This window comes from Grammomys surdaster, unplaced genomic scaffold, assembly GCF_004785775.1.
Source record: "Grammomys surdaster isolate TR1022 unplaced genomic scaffold, NIH_TR_1.0 373, whole genome shotgun sequence".
NCBI lineage: Eukaryota > Metazoa > Chordata > Mammalia > Rodentia > Muridae > Grammomys > Grammomys surdaster.
The window spans coordinates 10,937,641-10,958,260 of record NW_021604792.1 but is presented as its reverse complement, the minus strand read 5'-3'; the positions used below and the strand labels follow the sequence as shown (position 1 = coordinate 10,958,260).

At 37.4% G+C, this 20,620-nt stretch overlaps 1 protein-coding gene across 1 annotated transcript; it reads right to left on the bottom strand.

Annotated features, from left to right (window-relative positions):
- Positions 1 to 4,956: 4,956 nt before the first annotated feature.
- On the bottom strand, positions 4,957 to 19,566 carry LOC114632426 (C-type lectin domain family 7 member A-like). Its single transcript, XM_028780931.1, has 7 exons — positions 19,529 to 19,566; positions 16,205 to 16,304; positions 15,833 to 15,916; positions 11,886 to 11,990; positions 10,459 to 10,610; positions 7,705 to 7,801; positions 4,957 to 5,054 (listed from the first exon to the last, which is right to left on the bottom strand). Exons 2-7 carry the CDS (start codon positions 16,290 to 16,292, stop codon positions 4,957 to 4,959), a joined length of 624 nt encoding a protein of 207 aa, XP_028636764.1. The 5' UTR covers positions 16,293 to 16,304; positions 19,529 to 19,566.
- Positions 19,567 to 20,620: the final 1,054 nt, after the last annotated feature.

Below are 20,620 nucleotides of genomic sequence, written 5' to 3'. Positions count from 1 at the left end.
TCCAGGAGCATAGACTTTTTATATTGAAGTTAGATTAGCACAAAGGCTATGGGACTATATATTATAAACTCTTGATCTTATAGGAGTATTTCATAAGCCAGTCACTAAGAGTCAGGAAAGAAAAGAACACTTGGATTGTATAGTGGAAACTAAAGAGTCCAGGAGATAGAGAAAACCCATCCTAATTTACACTAATTGTCCTTTTCCTTATACAACAGGCCAAGTCAAGTATGCTTTACTGACAGTAATTTCTTCATATTCTTGTTGGAGACAAAATGCATGAAAATTGTTCCTTAATAATAAAAAGGATTAGTGATGATAAATATTAAACTCACATCCAGTAAAAAGTAAGAGAATCATAAAAGTACAGAGTCTGAACCACAGACTCTAGAAGAGAAGTATCTAGGGGATGGTGGTAGTCTAAAGTAGGTTAAGGTGGTCCAGTGAGTAATGATTACTAATAAGTACTTGCAGAAAGAATACTAACAATGGTTATATCTGAGGCAGTACTGAATGCAGAGTTATCAGTGGGTACAGAGGATCTACAGAGAGGCATGCTTGGTATGCTTTAAAATGGGAGGGAGGATGTGTTAAAGTAACATACTGGGAAAGATTCCTGCAAAAGGAAGCTAAAAGAATGTTCTTTTACTTTGTGTAAAACTTGTCCCCTAGTTTTCCTATTGGCTCTTACTACATGTTTATATCAGAGAATTAAATGGTAAAAATGCAACCTTACCATCAGTGTACTTGCTTCTGTCATTAAAAATGTAGTGTTCAAACATGGTGATACACTCATTTAATCTCAGCACTTTGGAGACAGAGGCAGATTGATTTGTACATAGTGAGTTCAAACTACATAGTGAGTTCAGACAGAGCAAAATATTGTCTTGAATTTCCTTGTTTCCCCCCAAAATGTAGCATTCAAGGTCATGCAGTGGAGGAAAGGAAGCATTTCTCCGGCTTGGTAGAAAGCAGAAGTTATACCCCTTAGGATGATAATGTTCTACCCAGGAGCTATCTGATAAAGCTCCAGAAAAGGACCCTTGTTCTTTGACTACAATTTGACTTGTGGGTCAGTCACTGAGAAAATAAAGAAATAAAAGCACTACAATGAAAAGCATAGATTCTAGTGTAGGCCCTGACAGACTGAAGGTAAAAGCACTTATTAGATTAGAAGAGATGCTTAAATGATTTATTATAGAGGTAGACATGTTCCAGAGAAAACATATCCAGTAATTAGCTGTTTCTGTGGATCTGTGGGTAGATAGATTAGTGGCCATCCTTCTATCTTGATAAGTAAGAAACATTACAGCACTAGATGCCTATTCTGAGAATGATCATTTAGGGTCAAGTGCCATAGACCCTGAAAAGTTAGGTGTTGTATATATTGTGTAGGCATTGTGTAATGTAACACAAGTCAGTAGGGATCACAGTCAAGATCTGAGCAATCAGGGTCAGGTTGTTAAAATATATTGTTTTGAAGTTTAGATATGATTCCCCTGTCCAGCAGGGGAATGGGTCATCTTGGTAAGATGAAGCAGGGGTGAATAAAAAGACAAAGGATAAGATGATGCTTTATTATACAGTTTAAGAGAATTGTAAAACAGACTCTTGAAGTTTTCATCAATACTAGTAGGAAGCATTTAGCATTTCAAATATGAAAATCTGCCAATGTAATCTATCATATAAAAATGAAACAAAAAATCACATGATCAACATGGTCAAGTAGATTTCATGCCAGGGATGTAGGATTGACTCAATATATGAAAATCCATCGATGTAATCTACCATATAAAAAAATGAAAGAAAAAAATCACATGATCATCTCACTAGATGTCAAAATAGCCTTTGACAAAATCTAACACCTATCCATGTTAAAAGTCTTAGGGAGATCAAGGACACAGGGGCATATCTAGACATAAAAAAGCAATATATAGTAAGCTAATAACAAGCATTAAAGTTAATGGTGAGAAATTCAAAGCAATCCTGATAAAATCAGGGCAAGACAAGGCTGCCCACTTTCTCCCTATCCATTCAACACAGTACTTGAATTTATAGCGACAGCAATAAGACAAATAAAGGAAATGAAGTTCCATACAAATTGGAACTGAGGAGTCAAAGTATGGCTACTTGCAGGTGATATGATAATATGTATAAGTGACCCCAAAGTTCTACCAGAGAACTCCTGCAGCTGATAAACACATACAGCAGAGTGACTGGATACAAAATCAACTAAAAAAAAATCAGTAGCCCCCCCACCCCCGTTACACAAATGATATATAGGCTGAGGGAAAAAAATAATGAAACAACAACTTTTACAATAAACAAAAATAATAGAAAATATCTTGGCATAATTCTAACCATGGAAATGAAAGATCTGTATGGCAGGGACTTCAAGTCTCTGAAGAAAGAAATTGAGGAAGACATGAGAAGTTGGAAAGATAGCCCCTACTTGTGGATTAGTAGGATTACTGTAGTGAAACTGGTCATCTTACCGGAAACAATCTACAGATTCATACAATCTCCAAAGAAATTTCAACACAATTCTTTATAAACCTTGAAAGAGTGACTCTCAACTTCATATACCTAAACATAAACCCCATGGTAGCTAATATAATCCTATACAGTAAAAGAACTTCTGGAAGTATTACCATCCATGATTTCAAGTCATATTACAGAGCAATAGTAATAAACACTGCATGGTATTGGCATAAAAGCAGACAGTTGATAAATGGAATAGAATAAAAGTCCCAGAAATAAATCCATATATCTATGAATACTTGATATTTGACAAAAAATCTAAAAGTATACAATGGAAAATTGAAAGCATCTTCAACAAATGGTGATCTGGCTGACTGCATATAGAAAAATGCAAATAGACCCATATCTATCACCCTGGACAAAACTCAAGTAGAAGTTGATCAAAGATCTCAACATAAAACTGAAAACACTAAATCTAATGAAAGAGAAAGCTGGAAACTACCTTGAAATCATTGGCAGAGGAGATAAATTGCTGAATAGAACACCAATAGCTCATGTACTAAGATCTATAGTTAATAAATGGGACCTCATGAAACTGAAAAGCATTTGCAAGGCTAAGGACAACATCAGTCAAACAAAACATCAGCCTACAGATTCGGAAAAGATCTTCACTAATCCTACATCTGACTGAGAACTAGTATTCAAAATATATAATGAATTCAAGAATTCTGACATCAACAAACCAAGTAATTCAACTAAAAAACGGGATATAGAGATAAATAGAAAATTCTCAACAAAGAAATCTAGAATGGTTAAAAAATACCTGAGTATCCATCCCATGTGCAGTCACCAAAGGTAGATGCTGATGTGGAAGTCAGGAAGTGCATGCTGATAAGAGCCTGATATGGATGTCTCCTCAGAGGCCTTCAAGAGTCTGACATATTCAGAGGCAGATGCTCACAACTAGCCATTGAACTGATCATGGGGTTCTCAATGGAGGAGTTAGAGTGAGGACTGAAAGAGCTGAAAGGGTTTGTGGCACCATGAGGAGAGCAACAATACCAACCAACCACAGCTCCCAGGGTCTAAACTACCAGCCTGGGAGGAGCACTTAGGGAGGGATCCAGGGCTTCAGCTGAATATGTAAGAGTGGAGGGCCCTGCTGGGCATAGGTGGAAGATGAGAACCTTGACCTCATGAAGGCTGGACGCCCCAGGGGGGTGGGAATTTTGAGGGTGGGAAAGTGGGAGTTGGGGGTAGGTAGGGGTTATATCCACAGATAAGAAGGAGGAGGGGTAAGGGGATAGGGGGTTCCCGGGTGGGTGGGAGATGGGGTAAGAGGACAACATATGAAATGTAAATAAAATATCCAATAAAAAAAAAGAAATACTTAAAGAAATGTCCAGAGTCCTTAGTCATTGGGGAAATGCAAATCAAGACAACTGAGATTCTCACGCCCATCAGAATGGCTAAAATCAAAAATTCACTTGACAGCACATAACGGCCAGGATGTTGAAGTAAGAATATTTCTTTATTGCTGGTGGGAGTGCACACTTGCATAACCACTCTGGAAAGTAGTTTGGTGGTTTCTCTGAAAATTGGAAATGGTTCTATCCCAGGACCCAGCTATACCTCTCCGGAGCATATACTCAAAAGATGCTTTGCCATACACAAGGACACTTGTTTCATATGTTCACTGCAGCTTTATATATAATAGCCAGAAACTAGAAACAACTCAGATATCCCACAATCAAAGAATGAATAAAGTAAAGTGGTACACCGACATGATGGAATACTATTCAGCTATTAGAAATAAAAATATCATGGAATTTATAGGCACTTGGAGGGAACTTGAGAATACCATCTTGAATGAAGTAAGACAGACACAGAAAGACAGGTATGGTATGGATTCAATTATAATTGAACATCAGCCATAAAGTGAAAGAAAACCAATCTACACTCCATAGACTCAAAGAATCTGAGTATTAAGTAGGGCCCAAGGGAGGATGTGTGACTCTTACTGAGAAGGTGTAAATGAATTTTCTTTAATATAAATGTAGTAGTGAATTAATATGGTAGCTGTATTTCTTTACCTTGCGTTAGTCCTCAGTAATCACACAAAGAAACCCGAGATTTACTTGAAATTCACCTCAATGGCTGAGCAGTTAAGTGACTTGTCTTTACTTACAATGCTAATCTGGCCACCTCTCAGCCCTATTCCATGATGCAAGTATATTTTTATTGATCTAGCTCTTTGGCCTTCAGGTGTGTTTCCTTGATCTCTCTCCAGATCCTCCATTCTCTTTGCTTCTCTGAATCTCCCTTTCTCCCCTCTCCCTCTTCTGTTTGTTGGATGTCCTGCCATATTCTCTGTTCTTCCCAATTAATGGATGATCAGCATTTATTGATAAGGTAGAAAGTAAATGATAAGAATTGCTTACACAAAGTTGAGACAGGAGATTCTTGGTATAAGCATTATAATGCCATGTCCAATTGAAACAAGATTAAGGCAGATAAATCAGCATTTGAATAATACAAGGGTAAACTGTATCCAATGTATAAAAACATTATGCCTACAAGAATCGGAAATAAAATAGTTATTAGCGGTTGATGAAGATAATGAACTGAGTAGGAGATAGGGTGAGGAGTAGTATGGGGATGGCAATCAAGTGTGAAGGTAGGAGGGTGTGAGAATGAGAATGGAAATCAATGTGTGGGGGGCATCTCTGGGACCAGATAGAGACTTTTGATAGGGGAAGGCTATGGGAAGTCTATGGATGTGACACTAGCTGAGTACCTATCAGCTAGGGATATAGTGACTGAAGTGGCCACCTCCTGTAGCCAGGCAGGACTTTCAGTGGAAGGAGGAGGACAGTAACCCACTCACAAGTACTTCAACCCCAAATTTGTTCTCCCTACAAGGTATGGAGGAATAAAGATGGAGCAGAGACTGAAGGAAAGGCTAACGGGTGACTAGCCCAAGTTGAAACCCATCCAATAGGAAAGAGCCAACCTCTGACAATATTAATGATACTCTGCTATGTTGAAGACAGAAACCTAGCAAAACTGTCTCCTGAGAAGTGTCATCCAGCAGCTAGTGAAAAGAGATGCAGAGATACCTAGCCAAACATCAGGCAGAGCTCAGAAAGCCTTGTGGAAGAGGGGGGATAGAATTGAATAAGACAGAAGGGTCAAGGGCACCATAAAAGGATCTACAGTCAACTAACCTGGACCCACCTATAGAGGCTGAAGCACTGAGCAGAGAGCATATAGGGCCTGGGCCCTTTCTCTGAGAAGGGGAGGGTGTAATGGGGGGAGGATATGTCTTCATAAATCATGTAGAGTTTAGTGACTTGGATGAATTTTATTTTATTTTATTTATTTATTTATTTTTTTAATAAATAATTTATTTATTTTTGAACATGAAATGCTTTTTTATAGCATGTTTCACAAGGGGAGGGGGTAAGAGGGGCCAGATGGTGGAAAAGTACAAAATCTTCTTGGCCTGTGCCTTGAAACATGTCATGGTCTATACGGTACACTGCCTTGAATTATGATCTACCTGCTGTTCTTCAGAAGATATGGTACACTGCTTGAGTTATGGTCTCCCTGCTATTCTTAAGATGATATGGTACACTGCTTTGAGTCTATCTGCAGTTGCTAAGCAGGATCTTGCAGTTGCCAAGCTTCAGAGGACATTGTGCAGGTGGGGAAAGGTGGGGGGTGAGGGTAAGGGCGAGGGTCCTGGCTTCTGGCATCTCCCCCTTCTCTGTTTAGTTAGAGAAGGCATCTTATGATCCATCCCAACTATGTGGATTTTGAATTTGGATGTCTAATTATGGGGGGGTCTTAGACAAGTTCACAACCCCAAAACACTGATGTGAGACGAGTCACATCGATGGTCGAAGGTTTTAGGCTGTCGACGATGGGCAACATCAAGGGACTCCGATGTGGGTGAAAGGAGGGTGAGGGCCCTGTCTTAGGCCATGTAGGCTGCACCCACTCCCAGCACCACGCACTCCTTTTCGGCTGCATTGGGTGGGCCCCTGGGAAGTGGACCTACAATAATCCCGTCATTGGGCTAACTCACAGCCATCCTAGTCCCTTGTAAATGTTCAATTTACCAACCATTTGTCAGTTTGGGGTGTAATATTGTCATAAAGGAAGGCTCCCCAATGTTAGCGGCCATATCAAGGGCGGCCTTGGTTTAGGAAAAAGCCAATTTTTGTTGTGGTGATCAAGAGGCCAAGCTCTCTATCGAGAGAAACGGGGGCAAAGCCAGGCATACCAGGAACCCTTCTGGAGGGCGTGGAAGTCTAGCGGTCGACCGTAGGGGGGAGGCAGGGGAGCTGGCAGCTGTGTCAGTCTCCTGCAGAGTCACTTCTGGATCCTCTTCAATTTTCGGCTGATGGTAATGAACTTCAACCGTCTTCTTGATGGCAGCATCAACCTGGTTCCGTGGATGACAGGTCGCGGGTTTTGATCTCTGTCTCGCTTAATCTTGATGTCCTGCGCACATCCTCTCAATGAGGGTCCGTCCAGAGGGGTCCGTTCCTCGAGCCCCACGTCTGGGTGCCACTTGACCCGACTGGCAGGCCCTAGTTATTCGTGGGGGCGAGGAGGACTGCAACCTGCTATTCTTCAGAAGGTATGGTACACTGCTTGAGTTATGGTCTCCTTGCTATTCTTCAGATGATATGGTACACTGCTTTGAGTCTATCTGCAGTTTCCAAGCAGGATCTTGCAGTTGCCAAGCTTCAGGGAACCTTGTGCAGCTGGGAAAAGGTAGGGGGTGAGGGTAAGGGCGAGGATCCTGACTTCTGGCCCATCTGGATTAGAACTTCTAATGGCAGGCATCCCGGGTGATTCATTTTTGCCTGGAAAGAAAAAAGAAGGGGATTCTCAGGGAGATTTCTCTTCCCTGGATGTATATTATTATTCATCGTATTTATGATTGGGCCTGGCTTTGTGAGTGTATCTATTTTTTTTCATTAATATTTATGGTAGCCGGTTAGCTGTGCCTTCTGTGGTATTGGACAGGCATATCAGTCCTCGGCTCCATAAGGGAACTGGGTCTGGGGCATTCCCTTTACGGGTATGAGGGTCCTTCCCCATATCTGTGGCAAAGTTTTGTTGGTCTTGGTGGTGCCCGAGGTCACCAACATGGTCAGCAAGAGATTTGCCATGAGCTTTCAGCTTAAGAGAGAGAAAAGTGAACAAGGCATGATGGAGAGTATTTCTGGTGTACCCACTGGAACCGACCTCCTTTTTTACGTAGTCCAACCCAATAGCTGTAGTTCAATCGTGATTGAATTAAGTTCTGTAAGAAAATTAGAATTTTATTATTCTTAGAAATATCACTAATATCAACTGAGATATTATACATCAGGTACACTAAGTTTAGAATTTTTCAATATTAAAAAACAATTTACAAACGGTTAAAACAAGCCTCAGATTTGGAGATCCTTGTAGTATTTAAAGGACAATAAAGACCACTTGTAAGTCAGCACGAATAAATTTGTTCAATAAGAAAAAATAGGGAAAAATCCCAAGAAAATATACTTGACATGTTACAAGCATACATAGGTCACTAAACACTGACATGCCCATGACAATCAAGACAGTTAAGTTAAAGTTGTAGTGTTATGTTTTCAAATCTCTCTCTCTCTGTGTGTGTCTCTCTGTCTCTGTCTCCCTTTCGCTCTCTCTGTGTGTATGTGAGTGAGAGAAAGAGAGAGAGAGAGAGTCCACACAATCCAGGATCTCTGTTATCTTGCAGTATAATTAATGTGTACAAGAGAAAATATGCAATACATGAAAAATGCATGGACATCATAGAAACACATTAAAGTATACATTTTATATCTCTAAAGCCACATAAGCTATATGTCCATAAATTGATTCATTTACTTACATTTTCTAGGAATAAACTGTAGATGTAAGCCTCACATCAATTGTGTCAAACGTTTCTTCCTCTCTAGGCTGCCCAGCACCCCATCTCTTTTCCCTGGGACTTTGGTGACAATGGTACCGCTGATTAGGGCCTACTCCTTCCTCCTTCATAGGTCACTCAATATTATTTTCCTTTCCTTGGACCTTACCACTATATTACCATGAGGTAGTAATTGTTTCCTTCCTGCCAGACTGCCCCATTGCCCCTTGCTCTCTTTCCAGAAACCTAACACCCGTGTCAAGGTTTGGCCATCTCCTTTCTCTTCACAGTCAAGACTCTACCTGATTACAATAAAACCCCATATAGTTACTTCTGTTTGATATGGACAATGTTTTCTCTTCCTTAGATTATCAAAAATCCTGCTTGCCTTTACAAGGTCCCCGAGAGAACCACTCCACAGGCTCTTCAGGCAATGTCTAGTCTACAAGTCTTTCTCTAAAACTCACAATAAAAAAGGACAATAAGAATTATATCCAGGAACTAGAGAGATGGCTCAACAGTTACGAGTACTTGCTGCTATTTGCAGAGGATTTGAGTTTGATTCCAAGCACACACATTTAGTGGCTCATATCCACCTCTAAGTCAAGCTACAGGAGATTCAATACCAATGACTGGCCTAACTTGAGATCTGTGCCATGGGAGAGAGCCAACCCCGGACACTATTAGTGATATTCTACTATACTTGCAGACAGGAGCTTAGCATAACTGTCATGGGAGAGGCTTCACCCAGCTGCTGATGGAAACAGATGCTAGAGATCCACAGTTAAACATTAGGCAGAACTCAGGGACTTTTATTGAAGAAGGAAAGGAAGGATTGAAGAAACCAGAGAGATCAATAACACTACAAGAAAACTTACAGAATCAACTAACCTGGATCCATAGGGCCTCCTAGAAAGGGAACTACCAACCAGAAAATGCATGTTTCAGGCCTAGGCCCTACATACATATATAACAGATGTGCAGCTTGGACCTCTAACAGCAGGAGCAGGGGCTGTCTCTGACTCTGTTGCCTGCCTTTGGGTCCCTTTGCCCTAACTGGACTGCCTTGTCTAGCTCAATAGTAGAAGAAGTGCCTAGTCCTACTACAACTTGATAGGTAGGTTGATATCCATGGGAGCCCCCCCTTTCTCTGAGAGGAGTGGGGGAGGGGAGAGAGGAATTTGGAGGAAAAGGAGAGGAAGCTGCAATTAGAATGCAAAGTAAATAAATCTATTAATTAAAGATAAAAGAATAAGCATAAATGGATGTAGCTGCAATGGTACATCACTACATTTTAAAGCAATAATTTCTAAAAGTAAATCCATTTTAATAAAATAGTTATGTTAATGAGCATGGTGTCTTATGCATCCTCCATAGGACACTAGTAGAAACATTTCTAAATCTAAACATAAAATTAGAATTTTGAATTGTTGAAAATAAATCTATAGAATCAATTAAAGTAACCCTTTCTTTCTTAAACTTTGGAACTAATAACAAATGTTGCATATGTATACAAAGAGCAGAAAAACTCTTGTCATCCTGAGTTATGAGTAAAATAAAAATTACTTCTGGGGAATAATTCTACCTTTTATTTTTTTGTCTTTTATTTTAAATCCCATTTTTTTCTATGTTCAATGACAGAGACTCATGTTCCACCCTAGAAGTACATTTTTTTCCAGGTACTGATGACAAATGAAAAGAACTCAAAAATATTTACCCTTTTTTGGACCACTTGTATCCTCAAAGATAGCTTTTCATTAATGATAAATTATCTGCTCTAGCTAAACTCTGAAGTGGCAGTACAAATGAAATGTTTGAGAATTACCCCATGATACCCACACCAGGCCTATTTATTGAAATATAAAAATATTCTCTTGGGTTTTTTTTTTAATACGTTTGCTTGTCTCTCTTCAGGTAAGTTTGTACCAACATATGCAAATAATTTCATTAAGCAGCAAAGAAAGGCAGAGGAACAAAGATGATTATCGTAGTGCTGTCATCCATACTTCTTGGGAAACACTCATGCAGCAACACACTACACACACCTGCTCCTCTCTGCTGTCAATCTTAGCGAGATTAGAACCCAGGAGTCTGCAGGATGCCTCACTCTCATCCCATGTCTTTTCTTCTTCTGAAAAGTAGTAACACTTTTTTCTACAGCAAGACCATCTTCCTTGACATGTGTAGCAACCTTTTCCTTAAAATAAAAGCAACTGTTATCTTCAGACTTATTTAAAGACATGAATTTTTGGTGTTTCATTGTTTGCTCCATATTCAACTCAACAGAGTAATTGCTTTCACTGAGAATACCCCTTCTGCCAAATTTTAAGGAAAGAATATTGTAGATATAGGAACTGGCTCCGACAGATCTGAGGACTTTGTTATGGTTTCACTGATAATCTTAACATCTCAAGAAGAAAGACACCAGCGTTACGCATTCCTATCTGCAAGAAGAGACCCATCAAAATGAGTAATGTAGGTGACACTGATCTGAAGGTCTCTATGTTAGGTAAATACACCCACGGTATACAATCCCAATATTGAATAGTATAGAATGTTCAATAAAATCAAGAAGACAACCAATAGCAACTTCTTCAGTGAAAACATAGGTTTAATTAACTGTCACCGAAAAGATGGTTTCAGGAAGGAGAAGCAAACAAAGCTCACATCCTGCCAAAGTTCAACTTAAAGTTTTAAGTTCACAATATGAAATGGGACAGAAATGTAAATGCCATTAAAAGTATACCAGAGACCATATCCACAGGTTAGGTATGACCCCCATTTGAGGGATGGGGCTACACACCCTTCTCAAAAATTTAACCCAGAATTGCTCCTGTCTAAAAGAAGTACAGGGACAAAGAGTGGAGCAGAGACTGAAGGAAAGGACATCCCATATGCACCCATCAACCCCAGACAGGATTGGTGGTGCCAAGTGCTCGCTGACAGGAGCCTGATATGGATGTCTCCTGAGAGGCTAAGCTAGAGCCTTACGCATACAGATGTGGAGGCTTGCAGCCAACAATTGGACTGAGCAGGGGGACCCAAATGGAGAAATTAGGGGTAGAACTGAAGGAGCTGAAGGGATTTGCAGCCCCATAGGAAGAACAACAATATCAACCAGCCAGACCCCCCCCATCCCGACCTCAGAGCTCCCAGGGACTAAAACTGCCAACCAAAGAATACACATGGAAGGACCCGTGACTCCAGCTGCATATGTAGCAGTGGATGGTCTCGCCTGGCATCAGAGAGGAGATGCCTTTGGTCCTATGAAGGCTTAATGCCCTAGTGTATGGGAATGCTAGGGAGGTGGGGCAGGAGCACCCTCATGTAGGCAGGGAGAGGGGGATTGGATGAGTGTCTCAGAGAGGAAAACAGGAAGGGGGATAACATTCTAAATGTAAATAAACAAAATAACCAATGAAAAAATTTTAAAATATGCATGCCACTTTTCAATTGAAGTTCCAATGCATACCTGTAGTACGTGGTAAACCTGAAGGATCTACTTCCACTGAGGAGACAGCACTCTCATTTGCAACTTTCTCGCATTGAATTTTGAACCTTGAAGTGCCCTGAAAAACTATGTCCATATTATAAAATTAGAAACACAAATGGTGATAACTGACGACATTGTTACAATTATTTAATTGTGATTATAAACAGTAGATAGTGTTAAAGTACAACCAGAAAAGTATAAAATATTTTAAAGTGCTAAAATATGAAACAAATTTTTAAACTACAACTGTTTATAACTTGCAACACGTGAATTTTTAAAGTATTTATAACATATCAATAAGGTCAATTGAAAAGAAAAAAGTGTGTAAACTAATTTTATTCCCTGTAGTTTATTAGCCCATTTAATGTTTACATGTGTAGTTTAATGAATATGACTTTATTAAACTTAAAATGGACTCAAAGGATAGAGATAGAGAAAGTCATGCAGGTTCCTCTAATGTGCAAAGAAAACCAAAAATCTCTGTAGGAAATCATGATCATGGGGATTTTGAGATAGCTCACTGATTAAGGTTGTATATTACTCTTTGTAGATGACCCAATTTTGGTTCCTAGTACTCACAACAGATGTCTCACAACTGACTGAAACTCCAGTTCTGGCACCTCTGAGGCTCTCTCTTGGCCTGCAGAGATTACACTCACTTGCATACATCTATACAGATACACATACATATACACATAATAAAAAATAATACAAATTTTAAAGAATGAATCAAAGTGTCTTCCAAATCTATCCAGGATTTGTCACATGCTTTTCTTTTCATAGTTATTCAGAAAAATATATTGTATGGAATTCCTTGTGTATAGGGTGCTCACGAACTTTTCTTTTTTTTTAATGTAGTTTTATTTAAATTTTTCTCTTAAAAACATAGATGCATCAGATAGCACCTTGATCATTCCTTTTATATATTTAGATATTTTTCCCCTGATTCAGCTTACAGCCAATTTTAGAGTATATCATTTCTTAAAATTTCTTTTCTTTATTTCACATTATCATGCTAATATTCACCCACATTGTTACATATCCCTGTAGTTTATTTTTTGACTCCTGTAAAAATTCCATTTCCAAATCCATTCAATAGACCATGTAAATCAACATACCTTCAGCACTTGCTAAACCGTAGCGTAAATAATAACAGTTTTCCATTCTCACTGATTTCTAACCTTAACACATTCTACCCATTGCAATCTGGTTTGGTTTGCAACATGGTTCTACCAAATATACACCAGCAACAAGCATTAGTGGTGTTCTCCTGATTGAAGTTCCATCTGTGTAGACTGTCAGGTCCGATCACTTCTGCTAGCATGCCCTGCCTGATGCTAGACAGCTGAATTTCCAACTATGTACTAGTCAAATTTTCATTTTTTTCCAATTTTCATCTGTTGTTTTTTTTTAATCTTCATTTATTTCTAAGGATCATCATCCTGACCTCTGGTCTTCTAACATGGCAGCTGTCCCTCTTGGTTTTGAAAATTATTTGCATGATCTGCCTTCCATCTCCTTTAACCATCGTTTCATCAATTTTCTGTATTAATTGAACACAATTCAACATAGTTAATATTTCTAATCTAGATATTTATCTTAATCTCATGTGTGTGGTGATGCTCTGAACCTATTGACAACAGCTTACTATAAAGAACTAACTCAAACCTAAGCTTTGTGGGTATGTGCACTGATGCACCATATGCCCCTCAATTTTTGCCGTATTTGCCATTTCTCTCTCTCTCTCTCTCTCTCTCTCTCTCTCTCTCTCTCTCTCCATATATATATATATATATATATATCTCCATATATATTATATAATTATAATTATATAATATCTTTCTCTCTATATAATATAATACCATAACTTAGTGTTCTTTAGTGTTCTCATGCTTTCTCTAAGATTTAATACAACTTTTCCTGTAAAGATACATGAGCCTGATATGAAATGGGATTGCTGATTCCATCTGGTCGCTACCTTACTTGACCAAGTACTCTCTAGTTGCTCTATAGCTCTCCCATTCCTCCTGTATTTCCCTGTATGACTTCATTACTTCTATCATGATGCTAATGTGGATAATCATGGTCACTTAATTTGTCTCCTGAAAGAGTCTCCTTCACATCCCCACTCATTTCGGGTCTAATGAGCCTGTGCTTTCCCAAGGCCTTATCAGCCCTTGAAACTTGACTCATGTTGCTCTTCTCTTATAACCATCAGATGGCTGTTTTTATTTCATTTGGCTTCCAGATGAACTCTAAAATTCCTTGTCCTGGTGCAAACAACCCTTAATATGCAATTTGCATATCCAAGCTTATGTCTAGCTTACTCTTTCACTTCCCTGGAACTATCCATGAGTCTCTAAATCTCTTCCTTTTTCATGCTGCTCACTCAACTTAAATGGGTTTTCTCTATCAGTGTCTTAATTCTACTTATTTCTTATGTAATATAAATTATTGTCTTCACCAGGAAGCTTTCTTAACATTGTGATGTCATGAGCCACTCACATAACATCTCTTCAAGCCCTTATAGTTGCACTCATTTTATTTTAAAAATTGATCCACTTTTCTACACAGAGTCACAAACAGACAAATATATATCAAAGCTCCTTTTTTCCATTAAGATTCTTTGATACACACACACACACACACACACACACACACACACACACACGTGTGTGTGTGTGTGTGTGTGTGTGTAGTTTTTGACCAGGAGAGATATCTAAAGTTGCTTACTAAATGAATAAATCAATTTAAAGCAAAATGTTTTTAAACAATTAGGAACAGTATACTGAAAGAAATTATAGAGTACAATTTTTTAAAATCTGTTATAGTTAGATGTATTGCTATAGCCCTGTTATCTCAGCATTGGGAGACAAAGGCAGGAAGGAGCATGTGGAGTTAAAAAAACAATTTTGGCCAGTCATGACAGCCAAGCTTTTAATCCTAGCACTGGAGGACAGGAAGGGCCTAAGGCAAGTGGATCTCAGTGAGTTCAAAGCCAACCAGGGCCACCAGAAAGGTCCCTGTCTTGAACAACAAAATCAACTAAATAAGCAGTTAAACTAACTTGTTAGAGATGAATCAGAATTAATAAATGGTGGTGTGCTTATGGAGGAAAGCGATCAGGTTTATTCTCCCTTGTGGTCCGAGTGGTTCTGCAGGAAGCTGAGAACTTGAAGTGCACATGCATAATATGTTTTATTAAATGGCTTGCTCATTTCCCTACAGCATCTATCCTGCTCAGTGGAGTCTTTCGTTAAACATTTTCATGACTTTAAAATTTCATTTATTTATTCTATGTGTGTGAGTGCTTTGGCTGAATGTATATATGTACACCATGCCCATTTAGTGCTCTTGAATGCCAGAAGTTAAATACCCTTTAAATCAGAGATATGGATGGTTGTGAGCCACCATGTGGGTGCTTTGAACTGAACCAAGGTCCTGCTAGAGCTGTGTTCTTAACCACTGCAAGAACTGCAAGAACAAGTGCTGTTAACTACAGAGCCATCTCTCCAGTCTCTTGTGTGACTTGTGAGAGGCTGGAAGTCAATCTAAAAAAATCCTAAATCATAAACACAAAAGAAAGAACAACCTACCCAATTTAAGAAGCACACTGAAATTTTACACATTAAGACTGTATATGAATTTGTATATATATATATATATATATATATATATATATATATATATATATATATCTTCATTAGACTTATTCATAATATTTTTGTGTAATGATAGCAGTATATCCTTTTACATATCATAAAAGCAGAAATATAAGATGTTACTAAAATCTTTATCATCATCATCAGTATCACCAATACCATAATTGCTAGCATTTATACAGAATTTCAAAACTTACACAGGTTTAGCAGTTGTAATTCTGTTTAATTCATTGTTCCCATAACAAATTTATGTATCATACTCACACAGATATCCCAAAACTGTGCTTGACATCAGAAGACAAAGACATATTGTTCCCAGGATCACAACACTTATGTGCCATGGATATTCTGCATGAGACCAACAGGCAGGATACATAAGAAACAAGAAAACTTTGTAATTAGAGCAGAATGGATGTTTTTGAATGAGGTTTGTGATTTGATCTCTCACTGGCTATTCACCCATAAATACCTTTTTCAATAAGAGAGACAGACATGTAGCATCAAATATATATGAATATGACTAATATGAGTTTATCTTTTTCATATTTTATATTATGTTTTCTGCACACACACACATGTGCGCACATGCACGTGTGTGCACACACACACACACACAGTTGGGTAGAAGAATGTTACCTCTATTTTTCTGAGTTGGCTGGTTTTTGTCCTTCTTACTCTTCAAGGATAATTTCAGCTCTGCATATGTTGGTCTTTCCTCATTCATTTCTGAAAGCTGCTAAAAGAAGGAGCATAGCAAACATCTTTACAGGTATATGAATCTAGGTACCTGGAGATAATGTATATTTATTTGTAAATTTTAGCAGCCAATAAAATTATTTCAAAAGTTGTGTAATAGCTTAATATATCTAACAACTGTCACAGACTATTATCTAATTGTGCTGAATTTCATATACTAGTATTCATCTTTGCTTCACAAGGTATAGTTAATACAATTGATAATGAGAACACACACCACGAAGTAATAGAGAGAGCTGGAAAAAAATCTGGAAAAAGTGAATTTCTTTAGGAATAGAAATGATTTTTAAATATTTTCTCTGTGACCAGAATGTCAACACAATTAAAAAATGTTCTGTGAACAACTATTACAAATATTATCTTGAGCTACTAGACAAACGTGAAATAATTTTACTCATTGCTAAACTTTGGAAGTCAATGTACATTAATTATCTCTAAATACTTGGATTCATATATTTTGTTGAAAAATTATATCTGATCACTTAATGCCTGCATCAGTCCCAGTGGCAAAAATGGTAGAATTTGTCGTCTTTTGGAAAGGCATGCCCTTATATAAACTTTATTATTCCTTTATACTAAACAGTCTTTTATTTTCCTAGTTTGTAAGTTTTGTGGTCAGTGGACTTTATTTTTCCCATTTTATAGTATGAGAAAAATAAGAAATTATGCCAGGCAAGGCAAAGAAGTCAAGAGAATAGCTCCTACTGCAGTTCTAACAACAAACACGGTGATGACACATCTTGCTTTGTTTTATAGATGCAGAAACTAAACTGCAAGAACCCAAATTGTATTCCACAAATCAGACATCCAATAGTCAACATTCCTTAGTTTGTGAATATATATAAATTCATAAATTCAAAAATTCAAAAATTTAACTCATCTAAGCAAGTCTAAAAATGTATAAAATAAGCTCTCTTCCCCAGAAATCAAGGGAAGAGTCTGAATCAATAGAAAACCATTTCTTCTGAGCTAATTACTACTACTAAGAACAACAAAATATATTCTTTTGTTCCAAGACAGGAGGAGACAATCAAAGAAAATAGTAATGGACCACGATAAAACCAGGTTATCAATGCTAGAAGTATGTGTCTGAAACCCCAGAGCTCTAGAGGCAGAGCAGAAATGCTTCTAGAAAACAAAATGGGTCAAGAGAAACAGGGGTATCCCAATCTTGTGAACTTCAATGTCTTTATCTACTAAAGCAATAAGATCAAATAAGACATAGATTTTGTAACTATGCCACAAGTCTCTAGGTTACAGAAAATAGATGCTTAGTGGTAGAAAACTTGCTTAGTATTTGAAAGCTGGTTTTGATCCCCAGATCTGGCTTTTGAAAAGCAATGAAAAGATTCTTGATCTCATAAGAAGTACTTAAAATCTTGTTACATTCATATTTATCATTGCTTATTCATTTACATTACTACTTCCTCCCTGTTGTCTCCTCCGAGCCCCTCCCTCTCACCTCCCTGCCCCACCTACCCCTCCACCATTTTTCCCTAGAAAAAAGAAGGCCTTCTACAGATAACAACCAGCCTTGGCACATTAAATTTCTGTAAGATTTGGTGCATCTTCTTCTATTGAGCCTATACAAGGCAGCCCAGTTATATTTGTATTTTAATGCATCTTATAAAAGTCATATTTAGAATATCATTTAGATAAATTCAAAATAAGTTACTGGTAAAATACGGGATATTTAGTGATTTAAGTACACAAAGCACATTTCATCAAAACCAAAGCTTCTGGTAATTCTCAGGACTGAATCAGATTAATGTTTATGAGAAAGCATGATTTTTAAATTATTAAAAACACATTATTAGTTGCCATGTGACTCTTCTGGAATTTATTAGATTCACAGTGGAGGAAATAATGCCTATTTAGAATGTCTACAAAAGTAATAAATATTTTCCAAAATATCTGATAAGTTAAAAATCATCTGTACATTACATATTAATAATTTTTAAATACGTGCTCAATTTGATCCAATCCTACTCTCACCTCTGGGATGAAGTTATCACTGGATATGAGTGTGCAGGCTCAATTAATTCTCTCTGAAAATAACTCAAAGTTCTCCAAACTTTCTAAGCAGCTTCCTATGGCATTCCATTTTATCCCTTTGTTCCAGACAGCAGGAGAGCACAATCCCCATCCCAAACTCACAGTTTCTGATGTTTCCTGGGTCTATATTTGGTTTTCACCAGCTAGAGGGCAGGGACAGTCTGGAAGCTAACTGAGACCTATGATGAGCTAGCTCTGCTAGCTTTTACTTGCACAGTGGCATTGGGAGGGGCTTACTGGTAGGTATCACTGCCTCTGGGTAATGATAGTGGAGGACAGTCTATGATGTCATTCTGCATTCCTATATCAAAATCTCACTGAAGTCAGGATTAGGTTTTCCAATTGATTTGGTGTCAAATAAGAGTAAAAAACAAAACCTGTATCAGGAAACATTTATTCCCTGAAATCTTGATGTTAGTGAGTTTGAGGAAGGTATAATCTCAGAAGTTGATGAATGTGGGAACTAATTAACAACTAGGTTTTATAAATGATCAAAACTAAAAGGAGAGGTATGTGCCTACATATTTTGTCTGGATTAATTTTTACATTTTTATAGAACTGAAAAAAAACCCTGCAACATCTTTTCATTGTTTAAAAGTAGAAACAAAAAAAAGAGTGTGTAAGTTCTAGCCAGTAATTTCAACCACTCTGAGCAGGTCCAGATAATCTAATTAATTATAATAAATAGCAATACAGACTATACTGAGCTAGCATTGAATACTAATTAATTCAGAAGAAATGTTTTAGAAAAATTCTAGCTTTTTTTTTTTTGGTAGACTTGCTTTTGACTTAATTTTTTTTCTTCCCCATATAAGAATTAAGGGATTTTTTTCTAGCAGTCAGTTTCCAACATAAGTAGTAATAATAAGGAAGCATTGTAGAATTCTCCAGGCAGATTCTTTTAAAGCCAGGCATAGGTCTTTAGACACCCTCATGAGCCATACTCTGAGCTCATAGATATTGATTACTGTGTTGAATGATGATCAGCTCAGTCTGTGACTACGAATACATATCACTTAACAAATGGATATTTAACAGCATACCTTTTTATTAGAATTATTTTTATGTGTATGTGCATGAGTCTGTGTCTGTGCATGTGTATGTGCTTGTGTATGTCTGTGAGAATGTATGCCACATGCATACACCTACCCAAGGAGGCCAGAAGAGAACATTGGATCCTCTGAGCTGGGGTTATGGAAGGTTTTGAGCCATTTGACTTGGTTACTGAAAACCAAATTTGGGTTCTGCAAAACACCAAGCCCTCTTACTACATCTCCATTCCCTTAACAGCAAATAGAAAATTGGTTTTAAATTTGGCATGTAAGAAATTGCAGTAATACATTGCTTCTGTGTTTTTAACATTATCTATACTTACATTTATAATTTTTAGTATTATCAAATCATCTGATACATAGAGTATATACATTTTACATAGTAAATATAGTATGTGTATAAATTATATGCATATAAACTATATATGATACCTTAAAATATATGGCTAACAGCCAAAGAAAAGAAATTATGTTTTAGTTCTTGCTATTCTAATAATAAGCTACCAGCTTTATTAAATTAAAATATTCTAAAACATCAAACAAATTATGGAGATAAACATTTGAGTAATAGTATTTACTACAGGTAAAACATAATATTATTGTCAGGGTATGTATCGATTATAAAAACATATTCTTTAAAACTATTTTCTGTCCTCAAAATACATACATACATATATACACACACAAAGACACATACACACACACAGACACATATACACACTCACACTCACAGAAACATAAAAAGTCACTTTAATACACAGACACATACACATTCACATATACATACAGGCACACATACATGCACACACACAGACACACACATTCACACATACTTGTACCCCAAGTATCAGTGTATTTCAGTGCTTCCACCACTAAACTCTTCTCTATATCAACTATCCTTTTTCTTTAAAAGATAGTTGAGTTTAACCATTTTATATCCAAATTGCCTAATCAGTCTTAAAATAAAAGTGCAAATGAAATTGGGTGCAATAATGGTAAAGGCTGTTAAAGTCATCTTGCAAATGAAAAACCAATGAATGGATAAATAAAATGTGAATGACTAAATAATGAAGAATATGATACTCATGATAGAATATGAAATCAGAACATGGAACAATGACAGCAGAGTACAGCTAAGTCAATGTCAATGACGTGCTTATTGCAGAGCTGAGGCAAATAGTGGCTATAA